Genomic DNA, 17,747 nt, shown 5'->3' on the forward strand with positions numbered 1-17,747 from the left:
TGCAAAGCACCAAATTATCAGCACAGATGCAGATTCAATGTTCCCCATTTAAATTACTTTTATGCCTGTGCTTGGAAAAAATGACTACAGAATGAGACCGCTGCAGCCCATCACTGTGCTCAGTGGTCTTGAATCACCTGTGTTGGCATGACCGATGAGCATAGTGATTGGTTGCAGTACCATTTGTGACATTACGACTGCAGCATATCAACAAAGATTACAGCATATTCGCTTGTTTAAGCCTATGGTGGGAAAAAAAGGCTCCCCCAGGTTTACTCCTCTGGAGACCGCCATCACGTGACTTCAGGGAAAAAAAAATAAAATTCCTGTGGAAAAAAATTAAAAACTACTGAAAAGTTGCCAATAAAGACACAGTTTTCCTGAAATGTCTTCTGCTTGATAAACATGTTGGATTCACCCGAATTTAATGACCTTGTGTGCACATATCCTTAGCCCATTTACTCTAGCCGCTGATCCCACTGACCCACCTGCACAAGCAGAAATCTGTCAGGGGAGTTAATGCTACATGGCCACTTGTAACCTTCACTAATAACCCTACGTGCAGCCACACAAAGACCAGTCTGCCCTTCAGTGGGTATGCTACACCACTAATCACAATGGGACAAAGAGCCCTACATCTGCATTGTTGCCTGCTCTTCGCATTTTCACCACCACACAGTGCTGCTGCACTACATACCTCTGTTATAAGTCTCTACCTAAAGAGACACTACAAGAACAAACTGTGGCTACCTTGAGAAGAATGGGAGGAAACTAATTTTACAAATCTTATTCTACACGAAGCCTTCCCATCTAACCCTGAAGCTTCATACTTTCCCTGGCTGGATAACACATTTGCAGTCTTTGGACAATGATGACACCTGTAATGTCTGGCGTAAGTTAGCTCCAATCTCCCATAAACTTACCTTATGAGCTCTAACCTCATTGTTCCCGGCGTGGAACTATTATTCTCACTTGCAGCAACTTATGGGACTGACTCACCAATTTGTCCATCTGTTTCCGGTATAGACAAGTTCCTTCTTACTTGGCCTACTAATTTGGTTAAGAAAGGAAGACCATACAAGTCAACCAACCTTTCACAACACCTCCAAGAACCTCTGCAAGTAAACTCAGAAAGTCCCATCCATCTACAACAGCTTAGTCCTCTGCAAGTTTATGACGCAGGATAAACCTTGGCCCATTTCTCCATATGACAGGCTCAACTCTCCAGTTATGGAAGAGACAATCCATCAGACACTTTTATGGGGCAGGAGGTGACTACACTGAGTTTGACACTATTAGATAAATGCCTCGCCCTTCTTCACACTTCTATATATATATGGCTTACTTAACTCCAATATGCAACAACTCCTAAAAGCTCACAAAATTGGAGACCTGTGCTGTTGAAATGGAATTCACTCTATCCATGACAGCAGATAGACTTTTCTCCCACAAAATCTCCTCTATAGCGGTTTTGGAGCATCGGGATGACCTGCAGAACAGATGCCGGAGGGACAATCTCCAATTCCAGGGTATCAAAGAAACCTATTTGTTGACAGTGAGATACGAGCTGCCCTAAGCCTCATTCTCCCTACATTAGTCACTGAAAAGATGCACTGAATAGATTCAGATCATAGAGATGCACAAGCTTGCCATTAGCATTGCTAAGCCCTGGAGGTATCGCGCCAGAAAATTCTAATTTTCCAAGACAACTTGGTATCAGTTACACAACAAAGATGAGCTTTCGCCTTTCTGCAGACATCTGATAGCCAGAAGTCATAGATTCTAGCTCATATACCCAGCCAAACTCATTGTCACCACTGACAACAAAACCTCCTTCTTCAATGACATTGCTGAAGCTAGCCAAAAGCTTAGAACTGTAGACCAATGATCGCAAGTAGCTGGAATGGTAGGGAACATTTTTTATATTCCTATTGGTATTGTTGCATTTCATGCACTCTGTTTTGGCAGTGTCACAGAACACAAAATTAAACTGTTTTTTATTCTAGCCCATCTATCAAAACTCTGAAAATTAAAAATCTTATATGTGGGTCCCTTGTATCAATGGTTTTTCCCCGTTAACTGGGACAGGTAGGGACCACTGCAAGACTGATTCATATGGCCTCCAATATTGCCCCAACGGGATCAAGGATAAAGTGCTACACTCACACATGGTGCTGACTTCTAAACTCCACAATCCCTGATTAAAATAGTTTCATGGAATGTGGCTGGCCTGCATATCCTGGAAAAACAGGAAAAGTTGTCCAATCTCAAATGGCTGAAGCCGCCGGACTTAGTCTTCCAACCAATCATAAAAGCAGGATCTGGCTCTATCTTTCCTACTTGACATCTCCAGATTTTCTAACATGCTTGCAAATCCGAAAGAGGTAACTTCATAGATGATAATATAGCCCACTGTCGCTTATCACTATTCATAAAGAATGCTATACAAGGCCATATGCAAAACCCAAAGAACAAACCAAACTAAATTATGAAGATGCAGGCTCCCTTTGACACGCATACAGAACAAATACCGTAGTTGGGATAAGTTGGCTCCCTTTCAGCACATCTCACTCGATCAACCAATACCAACACCACCCACATTATTACTAAACTATGAGACCCCATGACAGGGAACTCACGGCTTCATGAATCTGAAATTTCTGCAATATGACACAAACTAGTTTAGGGAGTTTAGGGAGTTTATACAGCTCACCGCCAACTGATACCACCACAGTATGCTGTATTTTAGATGCTATCCATCTCCCTCTCCCTGACTATTGATCAGAGAACAGTTCTGAATGAACATATTATGGAGCTTGGCGTTAGACAGGCTAAGTATTTTCCAACAAAATTACTGGCCCTGATTCCTGTCTAACGAGTGCTACAAATTTCCTTAACCAGAAACGACTACTATACTGCTTACAAAAACCTAACAGCACCAGATTTTGTAGAAACCTGCACAATTTTGTTCCTCCCACAGAACAAGTGCCCAACTTCATCTCTATCGCCCAATAAGCTTTGTGGAGTCCAGTCTACAAACTTCTCTAGAGAATCATTGCCTCCCATTGTCCACTCATACAAATCCCATATCCTTTCTCACTCCCATCAGGCATTCTTAAGAAATTGTCAATCTATGGAAAACTTCCACAGCGTGGAGGCAGAAACCGTTACGGATGTGGTGATAACATATGAGCACTCATAATGTAGATATGTCGCCATCCAGATCCCCATTTTGTAGATGTCGCCATCCAGGTCCCCATTTTGTAGATATATCCCCATCCAGGCCCTCATATTGTAGTTACGCCACTATATTGTAGTTATATCCCCATTCAGATCCCTGTATTGTAGTTATGTCCTCCATCCAGGTCCTCATATTGTAGATATGTCGCCATCCAGGTCCCCATTTTGTAGATATATCCTCATCCAGGCCCTCATATTGTAGTTACGCCACTATATTGTAGTTATATCCCCATTCAGATCCCCGTATTGTAGTTATGTCCCCCATCCAGGTCCTCATATTGTAGATATGTCCCCATCCAGGTCCTCATACTGTCGCTGTGTTCCTACAATGTAGTTATATCCCCATCCAAATCCACATATTGTAGTTATGTCTCCATACAGGTCCCCATATTGTAGCCATGCCCTCATCCAGGTCCTCATATTGTAGTTAAGCCCTATATTGTAGTCATGCCAAGGAGCCTAGAGTGCCTGCGGGCCACGTGTTTGAGCCCCTTACCTACACCTTAGCCAAGCACAGTTTTGGTTCTTTTTAATATCATAATCAAACTCTTAAATGAGTTCACAAAGTAAATGGTCACAATTTCCCCTTGCAGATAAAGCATTTGAGCACTTGCAGTTCCCTGTCACTGATCACTCAGCAGCAGACATGAATCACAGTTCAGATATGCTGCTCTCAGCTCTCATTCCAGTTGGTTATATCAAGCTCCATTTTTGTGGTAAAGCAAAGTGCAGATCTGTTGATCTCTGCTGGTAAAAGCTTTCTGATCACTGATGTAAAACACACAAACAGCTATATTGTTGTATATGGCAGGAGATAAAATCGGTCAGACTACTATACAAGACCATACACTGTACACAAGCAAAGAGCGAATCCCAAACGTAGAATTCAGTCTATGTCCGAAGTGACTGGAGCACTGTATCCGCGCACAACTTTAAACCTATTTTAATAACATAAAATAAGGCATTCAACAGTGAATATTGCTACAAAGCGCCATAATTAGCAGTAGTAGTAGAGAACGAAATATACGGTACTTAAAATGATAAAGAAAAGACATTCAGCCATTTTAAGATTCACGTGACCTTGAGTACCAATGCAGAATGCTAACTGAATGCATTTTTGGGCATTCTATCAACAATACGAACGGTCATCTACTAATTGCTATGTCAAATCTGGGTCCATGGCGGTTCTGAGATTTAAGAAAAAAGCACATACTTGCCAACTAGATCCCAGATTCTCATGCACACTGCTTTTCTTCTTCTCTTTATGCCACCCAGGCCTGATTTAATTCCCAAAATTTAGTAGTGGACAACCTCTCTGACACTGTTCACATTATTCTTCATAGCAACATTAATCTTTCGGCACCATTACACATTATTTTACAAGAAGATCTAGGAGAAACACTTACATATCTAATGTAATCACGCATTACGTCTTCTTGAGGTAAGGAGCCCTCTCTTCTGAAAATAGAAGGATTCCACATTGCTGCTCGTGCCACCATAACAGATGATGCAGCAGTGACAGATCTAAAAGCTTCTATATCTTGGAAATCTCGTATAAGTTCCTGTGAACCTCCACTTAAAAGAAAATAGATGTTACATTTAAACGTATTGATCAAACAAACATTCATATATTTCGCAAAACACATTATTATTATAATTACAAACAATATATTTTCACAATACAAGTGATGACAGCTGTGATTTCACTGCATCTCTGCTGGCAGTAGTAGCTATCTTTGCACTTAGGAATTGCCAGTGTTGATTCTTTCTGCCTGGTTAGGAGCTGGAGTTTGTGGTTGGAGTTAGCGTTTGGAAATTTGTTTAGGAGACTGTTGCTTGGAGTTTTGTTTGTGTGCACATCCCCATCCTCTCTGAGTTTTCCATCAATAACTCCCTTGTGTTGAACTCTGTTTGACAAGTGTATTTTGTATGATTGCTATTTTCATTTATCCCTGTCCATCTTGCCTTTTTTGTCTGGTTAGTGTATTCCTATACCCTTTGGCTTTCCACTTCCCTGGGTGGGGGAGAGGACAGATAAGATTTAAGAGCATAGCAAGGCACCTGAACCCAGTGTCCCTACCTTCAGGAGTAATCTGGGGACAGGGATAGGCCAGGGCGCCCCTAGCTCTAGGGACCTAGCTAACTCTCAGTCACAAGCCACTGCGTGACACCTCCAAAGACTAATATAAATTGTCTCACTGACAGGTATTGTACCATTATGGAATGAAGTATTTGAGTTAAGTAAACGAACACTAAATACAGAAAGTGCGCCAAATAAAAAAAAACACCCCAGCAATTTCTTCCCATAATCTCCCCCATTTATCTGTTCCTAATTTGTCTCATATTACGATTAAAGGTTTGTCATGTCTCCAGGGCCGTATTTGGCATTCATGCTGCCTGAAGTGGTCATGCCCCCTACTGATAAGACAAACTATGAGTATATGCACACATCATCTACTAATGGCAAATCTGATATGTAACCGGCCTGAAAAAGTGCTAATTAAATGCTAAAAAGAATGAACATCTGCACTTGTAGAAAATGTGTTCAGTCTTTTGAGCTTCTTTTAACAGCTTCAGGTTTTCAAAGACACTAAGAGGTTAAAATTACCCATCTACCCATTTTTCGCGCTACCACAAGGAAGCCACTCACCAGTGCTTAATACAATTCCGATATAAGAAAAAAAACGGTGGCCAAAAGATGTTGAAAAAGAAGCAAAAAAACAGCTGCTTTAGGACAAAAAAGGGCATCAGTGTGTCCTAATGTGTCTTCAGCCTGAAAAACTCACAGGATTTGAAGATGCCTAAAATACATTGTGTGCACATACCCTAAAAGATAACCCTTTAGATAGTAGATAAGGACTGGGATTGTCTCTTACCCTATCTGCTGTTTTCTATCCGTGAAGTTCCCCAGGCCTCCACGGGGTTCTCGCCCTTCGAGCTTCTGTATGGCTGACATCCGCGAGGTCTCCTAGATATAGCCAAGATATTCAGGATTGAGAGTCCTCAGTAGTTGATACCTTTTAATGGCTAACTGAAAAGATGGTAACACATTGCAAGCTTTCGAGACTACTCAGGTCTCTTCATCAGGCTAGACTAATACAAAATCTGAAGTCACATATTTATGCACAATACAGCCTAGAAAAAATGCAATAGATAAGACAAGTGACGTGAAGCAGAACTATCAATATGGGAGAGGGAGAAACATAAATATAAACATTGGACCAGTTCATAGATAAGGAGTCCTTATCTATGAACTGGTCCAATGTTTACATTTATGTTTCTCCCTCTCCCATATTGATAGTTCTGCTTCACGTCACTTGTCTTATCTATTGCATTTTTTCTAGGCTGTATTGTGCATAAATATGTGACTTCAGATTTTGTATTAGTTTAGCTTGATGACGAGACCTGAGTAGTCTCGAAAGCTTGCAATGTGTTACCATCTTTTCAGTTAGCCATTAAAAGGTATCAACTACTGAGGACTCTCAATCCTGAATATTTTTCTATCTACTGGCTAACACGGTACAAAGATATACATCTTTCCTGTATCATAGATATAGCCAAGGAAACCTGGGAAGCCAAAGTCACGCCCCACAGAAGCGTCATTGAGCATGTGGCACTGATGCAGCAGAGGATTGCGAAGGTGATGCCCATCGTGAAAGAACACCTCCGCCAGGCACAAGAAGCTCAGGTCAGGTTCTACAACCGGTCAGCAAGAGTGAGGCAGTTCAATCCGGGAGACAGAGTTCTCGTGCTGGTTCCGACGGTGGAGAGCAAGTTCTTGGCCAAATGGCAAGGGCCGTATGAGGTCATGGAGAAGCTTGGGGAGGTAAACTAAGATTCACCAACCAGGAAGACGGAAACCATACCAGGTTTACCATGTCAACCTCATCAAGCCATAGCAAGATAGAGAGCCAGCGGTAACTCCATGCTCGCTGGGCAACCCAGAAGGTGAGGTTGGAGGGGTTACTATAGCAGAGACGCTATCAAAGGCCCAGAAACAGCAGTGTCGGGAGTTGCTCCAGAAAAACAGGGACCTGTTTTCAGAGTTGCCGGGATGCACGAAGGTCGTTGAGCACGAAGTTCTGACAGAGAAACACGTGTGGGTGAACGTGAAGCCTTATCGAATTCCTAAGGCCTGTCGAGAAGTAATCTCCATGGAGGTGCAGCGTATGCTGAAGCTTGGGGTCATTGAGGAATCCAAGAGCGGTTGGTTGAGCCCGATTGTCTTGGTCCCAAAACCTGATGGTGAACGGAGGTTCTGCAATTACTACCGGAAGCTGAATGAGGTCTCCCAAATTCAATGCCTTGTACAGGGTGTACGGCGCGGATCCGGGTGTGTACGGGGTGTACGGAGCAGAGCCGTGTGTGTACAGAGCGGAGCCGCTTGTGTACAAGGTGTACGGAGCGGAGCCGCTTGTGTACGAGGTGTATGGAGAGGAGCCGCGTGTGTACGAGGTGTACGGAGAGGAGCCGCGTGTGTACGAGGTGTGCGGAGACGGAGGTGTACGGAGCGAAGATGTGTACAAGGTCTACGGAGCGGAGCCGTGTGTGTACGAGGTGTATGGAACGGAGCCCTGTGGGTACAAAGTGTACGGAACTGAGCCTTGTGTTTACAGAGCTGAGCAGAGCTACTTATGTACGGAGTGGAGCTGCGTGTGTATGGAGCGGAGCCGCGTGTGTACGAGGTGTATGGAGCAAAGCCGCATGTGTACAAGGTTTACGGAGTGGAGCCATGTGTGTATAAGGTGTACAGAGCGTGGCCGTGTGTGTACAAGGTGTACGGAGCAGAGTCACATGTGTACGAGTTTTACGGAATGGAGCGGAGCCGTGTGTGTATGAGGCAAACAAAGCGGAACCGTGTGTGTATGAGGCATGCGGAGCCATGCGTGTACGAGGTGTATGGTGGGGAGCATTCATACCTCTCAACTGTCCCGGATCCAGCGGGACAGACCCGATTTTGAGAGAGACTGCCCCAGCAGGGAGCTTACTTTTCCCGCGGACATAGGAGTACACGGTGGAGCCCCAAGGAGCACTTTAAAACTCGCACGTGACGTTCTACCGGAAGTGACATGCTGGAAGTTGACCGGAAATTAGGTAATTTTGTGAGGAGATTGTGACGAAACCATGGAGGGACTTCAGGGAATGCTTCAGATCCATCACCTTGTGCTCCTCCGACAGCGCGGACAGCCTTGGAATCGGGGATGTCGGCCATGTGAGCGGATCATGATATGTCCTGCATCGGGAGGCTCAGGCGGGCATTACAATGGGAGCCGGGCTGCTATAGTATCTTTATAGTATATTTCTTTCTATTTCTGTTCTTTCTTTCCTTCTTTCTAATCTTTCTTTTTTTCTTTCTCTCTGTTCTTTCTTTCGTTCCCCTCTTCCTTTCTCTCTCTCTCTGCTCTTTCTTTCTTTCCCATCTTTATTTCTCTCTCCCTCGCTGTTTTTTTCTCCCCTCTTTCTTTCTCTGTTCTTTTCCTTTCTTCATTCTCACTCTGTTCTTTCTTTCTTTCCCCTTTCTTTTCCTCTCTCTGTTCTTTCTTTTCCCTACTTACTCTCTCTGTTCTTTCTTTGTCTTTCCCCTCTTTCTTTCGCTCTCTAATCTTTCTCTGTTCTTTCTTTCTCTATTCTTCCTTTCTTTCTCTCTGTTCTTTCTTTCGCTCTCTGTTTTCTCCCTCTCTGGTCTCTTTTTCTCTCTCTGTTCCTTCTTTCCCATATTTCTTTCTCTCTGTTCTTTTTCTCTTTCTTTCTTTCTTTCCCCTCTTCCTTTTTTCTCTCTCCGTTCTTTTTTTCTGTCCCCTTTCTCTCTCTCTGTTCTTTCTGGTTTTTTTTCTCTCTCTGTTCTTTCTTTCTTTTCCTCAGCACCAGCCACTGTGCCCATAATGCCAGCCACTGTGCCCATAATACCAGCCACTGTGCCCTCAGTACCAGTGTGATCAGCAGTGCTAAATAGGTGTGGTTGGGGCGTGGACATGGGTGTGACTAGTTGTGAAATGGGTGTGGTCGGGCGTGGCCTAATATTTGCCACGGTGCATGCCACACCCTTTGTCCCTCTTTCCGTTCTTCAAAAGTTGGGAGGTATGCCCGGTTACACAGGTGCGCGCTAGCAGCCGTCATTGCTTGCAGTGCATGTAGCAGGACCGCTGCTGCAGGGGTTAAGAACGTGCTGATTTTGACATAAGGACGTTCTATGTGAGCGGAGAGAGCGCACTCTGCTCTCTCGCCCCTGGATGCAGCCTGAAGTTTCAAGGACTGGAACACACAGCACAGGAATTGCAGAGCTCCTACCCGCACCTGTAATCTTCTGCCTGTATTCAGTCTGGGTCTGGGTGAGAGTAATCCCAGCCCAAACACGTTTAAATTAAAATACATCAGCCCCCAGCACTGCACCGGTATATACACCAGCCCCAGCACCCATACATACAGTACAGACCAAAAGTTTGGACACACCTTCTCATTCAAAGAGTTTTCTTTATTTTCATGACTATTAAATTGTAGATTCACTCTGAAGGCATCAAAACTATGAATTAACACATGTGGAATTATATAATTAACAAAAAAGTGTGAAACAACTGAAAATATGTCTTATATTCTAGGTTCTTCAAAGTAGCCACCTTTTGCTTTGATTACTGCTTTGCACACTCTTGGCATTCTCTTGATGAGCTTCAAGAGGTAGTCACCGGAAATGGTCTTCCAACAGTCTTAAAGGCGTTCCAAGAGATGTTTAGCACTTGTTGGCCCTTTTGCCTTCACTCTGCGGTCCAGCTCACCCCAAACCATCTTGATTGGGTTCAGGTCTGGTGATTGTTGAGGCCAGATCATTTGGCGTAGCACCCCATCACTCTTCTTGGTCAAATGGCCCTTATACAGCCTGGATGTGTGTTTGAGGTCATTGTCCTGTTGAAAAATAAATGATGGTCCAACTAAACGCAAACCAGATGGAATAGCATGCCGCTGCAAGATGCTGTGGTAGCCATGCTGGTTCAGTATGCCTTCAATTTCGAATAAATCCCCAACAGTGTCACCAGCAAAGCACCCCCACACAATCACACCTCCTCCTCCATGCTTCACGGTGGGAACCAGGCATGTAGAGTCCATCCGTTCACCTTTTCTGCGTCGCACAAAGACACGGTGGTTGGAACCAAAGATCTCAAATTTGGACTCATCAGACCAAAGCACAGATTTCCACTGGTCTAATATCCATTCCTTGTGTTCTTAAGCCCAAACAAGTCTCTTCTGCTTGTTGCCTGTCCTTAGCAGTGGTTTTCTAGCAGCTATTTTACCATGAAGGCCTGCTGCACAAAGTCTCCTCTTCACAGTTGTTGTAGAGATGTGTCTGCTGCTAGAACTCTGTGTGGCATTGACCTGGTCTCTAATCTGAGCTGCTGTTAACCTGAGGCTGGTGACTTGGATGAACTTATCCTCCACAGTAGAGGTGACTCTTGGTCTTCCTTTCCTGGGGCAGTCCTCATGTGAGCCAGTTTCTTTGTAGCGCTTGATGGTTTTTGCCACTGCACTTGGGGACACTTTCAAAGTTTTCCCAATTTTTCAGACTGACTGACCTTCATTTCTTAAAGTAATGATGGCCACTCATTTTTCTTTACTTAGAATTTGTGTTATGGCAAGAAAAATGAGTGGCCATCATTACTTTAAGAAATGAAGGTCAGTCAGTCTGAAAAATTGTGCAGTAGGCCTTCATGGTAAAATAGCCTTCAGAGTGAATCTACAATTTAATAGTCATGAAAATAAAGAAGACTCTTTGAATGAGAAGGTGTGTCCAAACTTTTGGTTTGTACTGTACATATGAATATACAGTATTATTTTTATTATTATTAATTTATATAGCGCCATTAATTCCATGGTGCTGTACATGAGAAGTGGGTTACATACAAAGTTATACATATCGCTAACAGTAAACAAGTTTCCACAACAAATTTACAATGACAAACTGGTACAGAGGGGAGAGGACCCTGTCATTGCGGACTTACATTCTACGGGATAGCGGGGAAAAGACAGAAGGTCGGGGGTGCAGTAGCTCTGGTGGTGATGAGGTGGCAGAATGGTTATTGCAGTCAGTAAGCTTTCCTGAAAAGATGGGTTTTCAGGTTCCGTTTGAAGGATCTGAGGGTGGTGGATAATCGGACGTGTTGAGGCACGGCATTCCAGAGGACGGGATATTCGGGAGAAATCTTGGAGGCGGTTGTGTGAGGAACAAATAAGTGTGGAGGAGAGTAGGAGGTCTTGGGAGGATCGAAGAGTACGTGAGGGAAGATATTGGGAGATTAGTTCAGCGATATAGGGAGGGGAAAGGTTGTGGATGGCTTTGTAGGTCAGTGTTAGTAGTTTGAACTGGATTCGTTGGGGAATTGGGAGCCAATGGAGGGATTTGAAGAGGGGAGAGACAGGGGAGTAGCGAGGAGAGAGGTGGATTAGTCGGGCAGCAGAATTGAGGACAGACTGGAGTGGTGCAAGAGAGTTAGCAGGGAGGCCACAGAGGAGGGTGTTGCAGTAGTCAAGGCGGGAGATGATGAGGGCATGTCCAAGAGTTTTAGTAGATTGAGGACTGAGGAAGGGACGGATTCTGGAAATATTTTTGAGTTGGAGGCGACAGGAGGTGGCAAGAGATTGGACGTGCGGTTTGAAGGACAGGGCAGAGTCGAGAGCTACTCCAAGGCAGTGGATTTCAGGTGCAGGAGAGAGCATGATGCCATTTACCATAATAGATAGATCGGGTAGGGAAGATATGTGAGATAGAGGAAAGATAATGAGTTCAGTTTTGTCTACATTGAGTTTTAGGAAGCGAGAGGTGAAAAAGGAGGATATGGCTGATAGACACTCCGGGATTCTGGACAGCAGAGAGGTGACATCTGGGCCAGAGAGGTAGATCTGAGTGTCTTCTGCATACAGGTGGTACTGGAAGCCATGGGAATTTATGAGTTGTCCTAGGCCAAGACTATAGATGGAAAAAAGTAGGGGCCCCAGGACAGAGCCTTGGGGGACTCCAACAGAGAGGGGGAGGGATGAGGAGGTAGTGTGGGAGTGGGAGACGCTGAATGAGCGGTCAGAAAGGCATGAGGAAATCCAGGATAGCGCAAGGTCTTTGATGCCAAGGGAAGAAAGAATCTGTAGCAGTAGGCAGTGGTCAACTGTGTCAAAGGCAGAGGACAGGTCAAGAAGGAGGAGGATGGAGAATTGTCTGTTAGCTTTGGCTGTGAGTAAGTCATTAGTAATTTTGGTCAGGGCAGTTTCAGTGGAGTGGTGGGGGCGGAAGCCAGATTGCAGGATGTCAAAGGGGGAGTTAGATGAGAGATGGGAGGAAAGTTGAGCATGGACATGCTGTTCAAGGAGTTTGGAAGCAAACGGGAGCAGTGATATGGGGCGATAGCTGGGCATAGCAGTTGGGTCAAGGTTTGATTTTTTGAGGATTGGTGTTATGGTGGCATGTTTGAAGGCAGAGGGGAAGGTACCAGAAGTTAGGGATAGGTTGAAGAGATGGTTTAGGGCTGGAATGGTCATGTTAGTGAGGTTGGGGAGCAGGTGGGAAGGGATGGGGTCAAGTGCACAGGTGGGGAGGCGTGATTTGGAAAGGAGATGAGTAAGCTCTCCTTCAGTGACGTTGGAGAGGGAGGTTATTAGGGAGGGGCAGAGGTCTTATATGTGGAGTGGTTGGGGTGGCGGAACTGTAAGGGTTTGCCTTGTTTGGTCAATCTTGTTTTTGAAGTAGGTGGCAAAGTCCTCAGCAGAGATGAGGGGAGTTGGAGGTGGCAGTGGTGGGCGGAGGAGAGAGTTGAATGTGCTGAACAGTTGTTTTAGGTTGTGGGATAGTGAAGATACAAGGTTTGTGAAATAGGTCTGTTTAGCAGAGGTGAGGGCGGATTTAAAGGCAAGTGTAGCTTGTTTGAAAGCAGTGAAGTCGTCTGGCAGGCGTGTTTTCTTCCAACGCCGCTCTGCGACCCTGGAAGCTTGTCAAAGTTTTTTGGTGAGGTTGTTGTGCCAGGGTTGCCTACTGGTTTGTCGCACTTTGCCATGCATGAGAGGAGCGACAGTCTATGGCTGATGTGAGGGTGGCGTTGTAGAAAGCGGTGGCACTGTCCGTGTTGTGGAGTGAAGATATGGAGGACAGAGGTAGAAGAGAGTCTGAGAGTCTGTGAATGTCTAGGTGTGCGAGGTTTCTGCGAGGATGTGCTAGTGGCTGGACATGGGGGGGCAGGTGAGAAGGACAAGGATGAGAAGGTGAGTAGATGGTGGTCAGATAGGGGGAAGGGAGAGGTTGTGAGATTAGATAGGGAACAGAGGCGGGTGAAGATGAGGTCTAATGTATGTCCATCTGTGTGGGTGGCTGTGGAGGACCACTGAGTAAGTCTAAAGGATGAGGTAAGTGACAGGAGTTTGGAGGCTGCTGGTTGGTGGGTGTCAAAGGGGATGTTGAAGTCCCCCGTGATGATGGTGGGGATGTCAGCAGAGAGAAAGTGGAGGAGCCAGGTGGAAAATTGGTCAATGAAGGTAGTAGCTGAGCCCGGTGGTCGGTATATGACAGCCATTTGAAGATTAGGAGAGTAGATACGGACAGAGTGAACCTCGAAAGAAGGGAGGATAAGGGAGGGTGGGGGTTGGATAGGGTTGAAGGAGCAGTTTTTAGAAAGGAGGAAACCCACTCCTCCACCATATCTGTTGCCAGGGCGAGGAGTGTGGGTAAAGTGGAGGCCGCCATAACTCAGTGCGGCCGGGGAGGCCGTGTCAGCCAGGTCTCAGTGAGGGCCAGGAAGGAAAGGTTGCGGGAGGTAAAGAGGTCATGGATCACGTGGAGCTTGTTGCAGATGGAGCAAGCATTCCAAAGTGTTCCAGAAAGAGGGTGCGAGAGGGAGGGGGTCAGTGGCACGGGTTTTAAGTGTGAGGAATTGCGGTAGTTTCTCTTAGTGTGAGAAAGATATGGGTGAGAATTAGTGGGATGTATGAGGCAGGGGGGGCCAGGATTGGGGGATATGTCACCAGCAGTGAGAAGAAGCAGAGAAAGGGAAAGCAGGTGAGTGAAGGAGAGTGATCGTCTTGTATTGTATGTTAGTAGGAGAGGTCTGAGGTTAAGGAGTATGTCTGCAGATAAAGTGAGGGGGGGGTAAGAGGGAGGAGGAGATAGTTATTTGGTTTGAGGGTGCAGAGGTTTGGGGATAGCGAAGGAGAGTGAAGATTAGTGGAGCAAAAACGGTGATGGCAAATGAACAGGAATGTAAAGGAAAAAAGCAGTGGTTAGTCTTACCGTCTGGACTATTTCTGCTAATATTTCTCATGTATCACTTTAAATATGTCACTTCAAATGATGAGTAGTCTCAATGTGACATATATTCAGCAGTATGTAACATATATATATATATATATATATATATATATATATATATATATATATATATATATATATATATATATATATATATATCTTAAATTGTCCGTCATCCACTTCCGTCTGGATGTCCTCGAATCCGACAATCCACCGTGCCGCACCGGAGGTACGCCAACCACCATATTGGAATACACAAGTGATGGGTATTCCAATATGGCACCCGCTGGTGGTACCGGGCCCTTGCGCAGTACCACCAGTGGGACACCACTAGTACCCCCGCTGCCGGACCCCCGCCGCCAGACCCCCACCGCTGGGACCCCAGCCGCCAGGACACCCGCTGCATTCCGCCGCTGCCTGCCCACCCACCTCCCTGCAGTCACAGGCAGCAGGAAAGAGCGCGGCTTGCGGCCTGTGCTGGAGATGGGGTGAGGGCACCCTCTGGTGGCACCGCATCCCATCTCCAGCACAGGCTACAAATCACTGTCTTTCCTGCCGACCCCATCTCCAGCACAGGCCGCAAACCACCGTCTTTCCTGCCGACCCCATCTCCAGCACAGGCCGCAAACCATCGTCTTTCCTGCCGGCTGTGACAGCACGGAGGTGGGTGGGCAGTCAGCGGTGGGACACACACCCCACACACACTTTCCTCCAGATGCGATAGCATCAGGCAGACCTCTAGTATAGTATAATACTGTCAATTATAATGTAGGGTTGTGTGTATATAGTGTAGAGCTGTTCATATAGTATTTTCTGTGTATATAGTATATAATGTGGAATCCCCACTTTATACACTGGCCCATCTCTACACTATATAGTATATACACAACTCCACTCTATATTCCTTACCACAGTATATATTGTGGAGCTGTGTACATTGTGTATACTCCTCCTGTCCTGTATACATGGTGTAAATATAAGTATCTGCTCTAAGTGTGTGTATCTATGAAAATAAAAGCGATCTGATGAATTGTGCAAAGTGGCGGACTCTTTATTAGCCCATGTGACAAAGTTTTGGATCTATAACAGATCATTTCTCTGCTATGGAATTGAAATATTACCACATGGGCTAATAAAGGGTCCTCCACTTTTCTCTTATTTAATCGGTGTGCTAATTATTTTCTTTTTATAAATCCCTTTGATTTAAGGGTGTGTGTCCTAAAAGCATTTCACCCACTGGTTAATTTTTGGTGGTGCTCAATTATGACGCATATATCAAGGCTGACATCACCACCCGGTGAAAGCGGGCAAGTGCCGTCAGGGGCTCCGGTGCCAGCACTGACACAGTTGAAAACAATGATGAGTGAGGGAGCCAGCTGCGGATGCTCCCTCTCTCATCATTCCCCCTCTGCGTCTGAGCTCTGTGACGTCTTAGTGCAGAGGGCACAATGACATCACTACAGCGCATCCTCTGTGCCAAGCAGAATACACTGAGGAGACCAGAGCAGTGGGGACAGGGAGAAGTATTATATGGGGCCCATTATACTGTATGAAGTAATAATGTACAGTGGGGCAAAAAAGTATTTAGTCAGTCAGCAATAGTGCAAGTTCCACCGCTTAAAAAGATGAGAGGCGTCTGTAATTTACATCATAGGTAGACCTCAACTATGGGAGACAAACTGAGAAAAAAAAAATCCAGAAAATCACATTGTCTGTTTTTTTTTCATTTTATTTGCATATTATGGTGGAAAATAAGTATTTGGTCAGAAACAAAATTTCATCTCAATACTTTGTGATATATCCTTTGTTGGCAATGACAGAGGTCAAACGTTTTCTGTAAGTCTTCACAAGGTTGCCACACACTGTTGTTGGTATGTTGGCCCATTCCTCCATGCAGATCTCCTCTAGAGCAGTGATGTTTTTGGCTTTTCGCTTGGCAACACGGACTTTCAACTCCCTCCAAAGGTTTTCTATAGGGTTGAGATCTGGAGACTGGCTAGGCCACTCCAGGACCTTGAAATGCTTCTTACGAAGCCACTCCTTCGTTGCCCTGGCGGTGTGCTTTGGATCATTGTCATGTTGAAAGACCCAGCCACGTTTCATATTCAATGCCCTTGCTGATGGAAGGAGGTTTGCACTCAAAATCTCACGATACATGGCCCCATTCATTCTTTCATGTACCCGGATCAGTCGTCCTGGCCCCTTTGCAGAGAAACAGCCCCAAAGCATGATGTTTCCACCACCATGCTTTACAGTAGGTATGGTGTTTGATGGATGCAACTCAGTATTCTTTTTCCTCCAAACACGACAAGTTGTGTTTCTACCAAACAGTTCCAGTTTGGTTTCATCAGACCATAGGACATTCTCCCAAAACTCCTCTGGATCATCCAAATGCTCTCTAGCAAACTTCAGACAGGCCCGGACATGTACAGGCTTAAGCAGTGGGACACGTCTGGCACTGCAGGATCTGAGTCCATGGTGGCGTAGTGTGTTACTTATGGTAGGCCTTGTTACAATGGTCCCAGCTCTCTGCAGTTCATTCACTAGGTCCCCCCGCGTGGTTCTGGGATTTTTGCTCACCGTTCTTGTGATCATACTGACCCCACGGGGTGGGATTTTGCGTGGAGCACCAGATCGAGGGAGATTATCAGTGGTATTGTATGTCTTCCATTTTCTAATTATTGCTCCCACAGTTGATTTCTTCACTCCAAGCTGGTTGGCTATTGCAGATTCAGTCTTCCCAGCCTGGTGCAGGGCTACAATTTTGTTTCTGGTGTCCTTTGACAGCTCTTTGGTCTTCACCATAGTGGAGTTTGGAGTCAGACTGTTTGAGGGTGTGCACAGGTGTCTTTTTATACTGATAACAAGTTTAAACAGGTGCCATTACTACAGGTAATGAGTGTAGGAAAGAGGAGACTCTTAAAGAAGAAGTTACAGGTCTGTGAGAGCCAGAACTCTTGATTGCTTGTTTCTGACCAAATACTTATTTTCCACCATAATATGCAAATAAAATGAAAAAAAAACAGACAATGTGATTTTCTGGATTTTTTTTTCTCAGTTTGTCTCCCATAGTTGAGGTCTACCTATGATGTAAATTACAGACGCCTCTCATCTTTTTAAGTGGTGGAACTTGCACTATTGCTGACTGACTAAATACTTTTTTGCCCCACTGTATATGGGGCCCATTATACTGTATGAAGTAATATATGGGGCCATTATACTGTATAAAGTAATA

The 17,747-nt window shown here is 45.1% G+C and overlaps 1 protein-coding gene across 2 annotated transcripts in view; it reads right to left on the reverse strand.

The window, feature by feature from the left end:
- Positions 1 to 17,747, reverse strand: part of DUS2 (dihydrouridine synthase 2) — a 291,549-nt gene that overhangs the window by 86,155 nt on the left and 187,647 nt on the right. For both annotated transcript variants that reach the window (XM_073550793.1, XM_073550792.1), the window contains one exon: positions 4,647 to 4,815. In XM_073550793.1, the coding sequence (XP_073406894.1) occupies positions 4,647 to 4,815 (169 nt within the window). The remainder of the gene's footprint in view (positions 1 to 4,646; positions 4,816 to 17,747) is intronic.

The sequence above is a fragment of the Dendrobates tinctorius genome, unplaced genomic scaffold, assembly GCF_039654945.1.
Source record: "Dendrobates tinctorius isolate UK_male_01 unplaced genomic scaffold, ASM3965494v1 ptg000170l, whole genome shotgun sequence".
Taxonomy (NCBI): domain Eukaryota; kingdom Metazoa; phylum Chordata; class Amphibia; order Anura; family Dendrobatidae; genus Dendrobates; species Dendrobates tinctorius.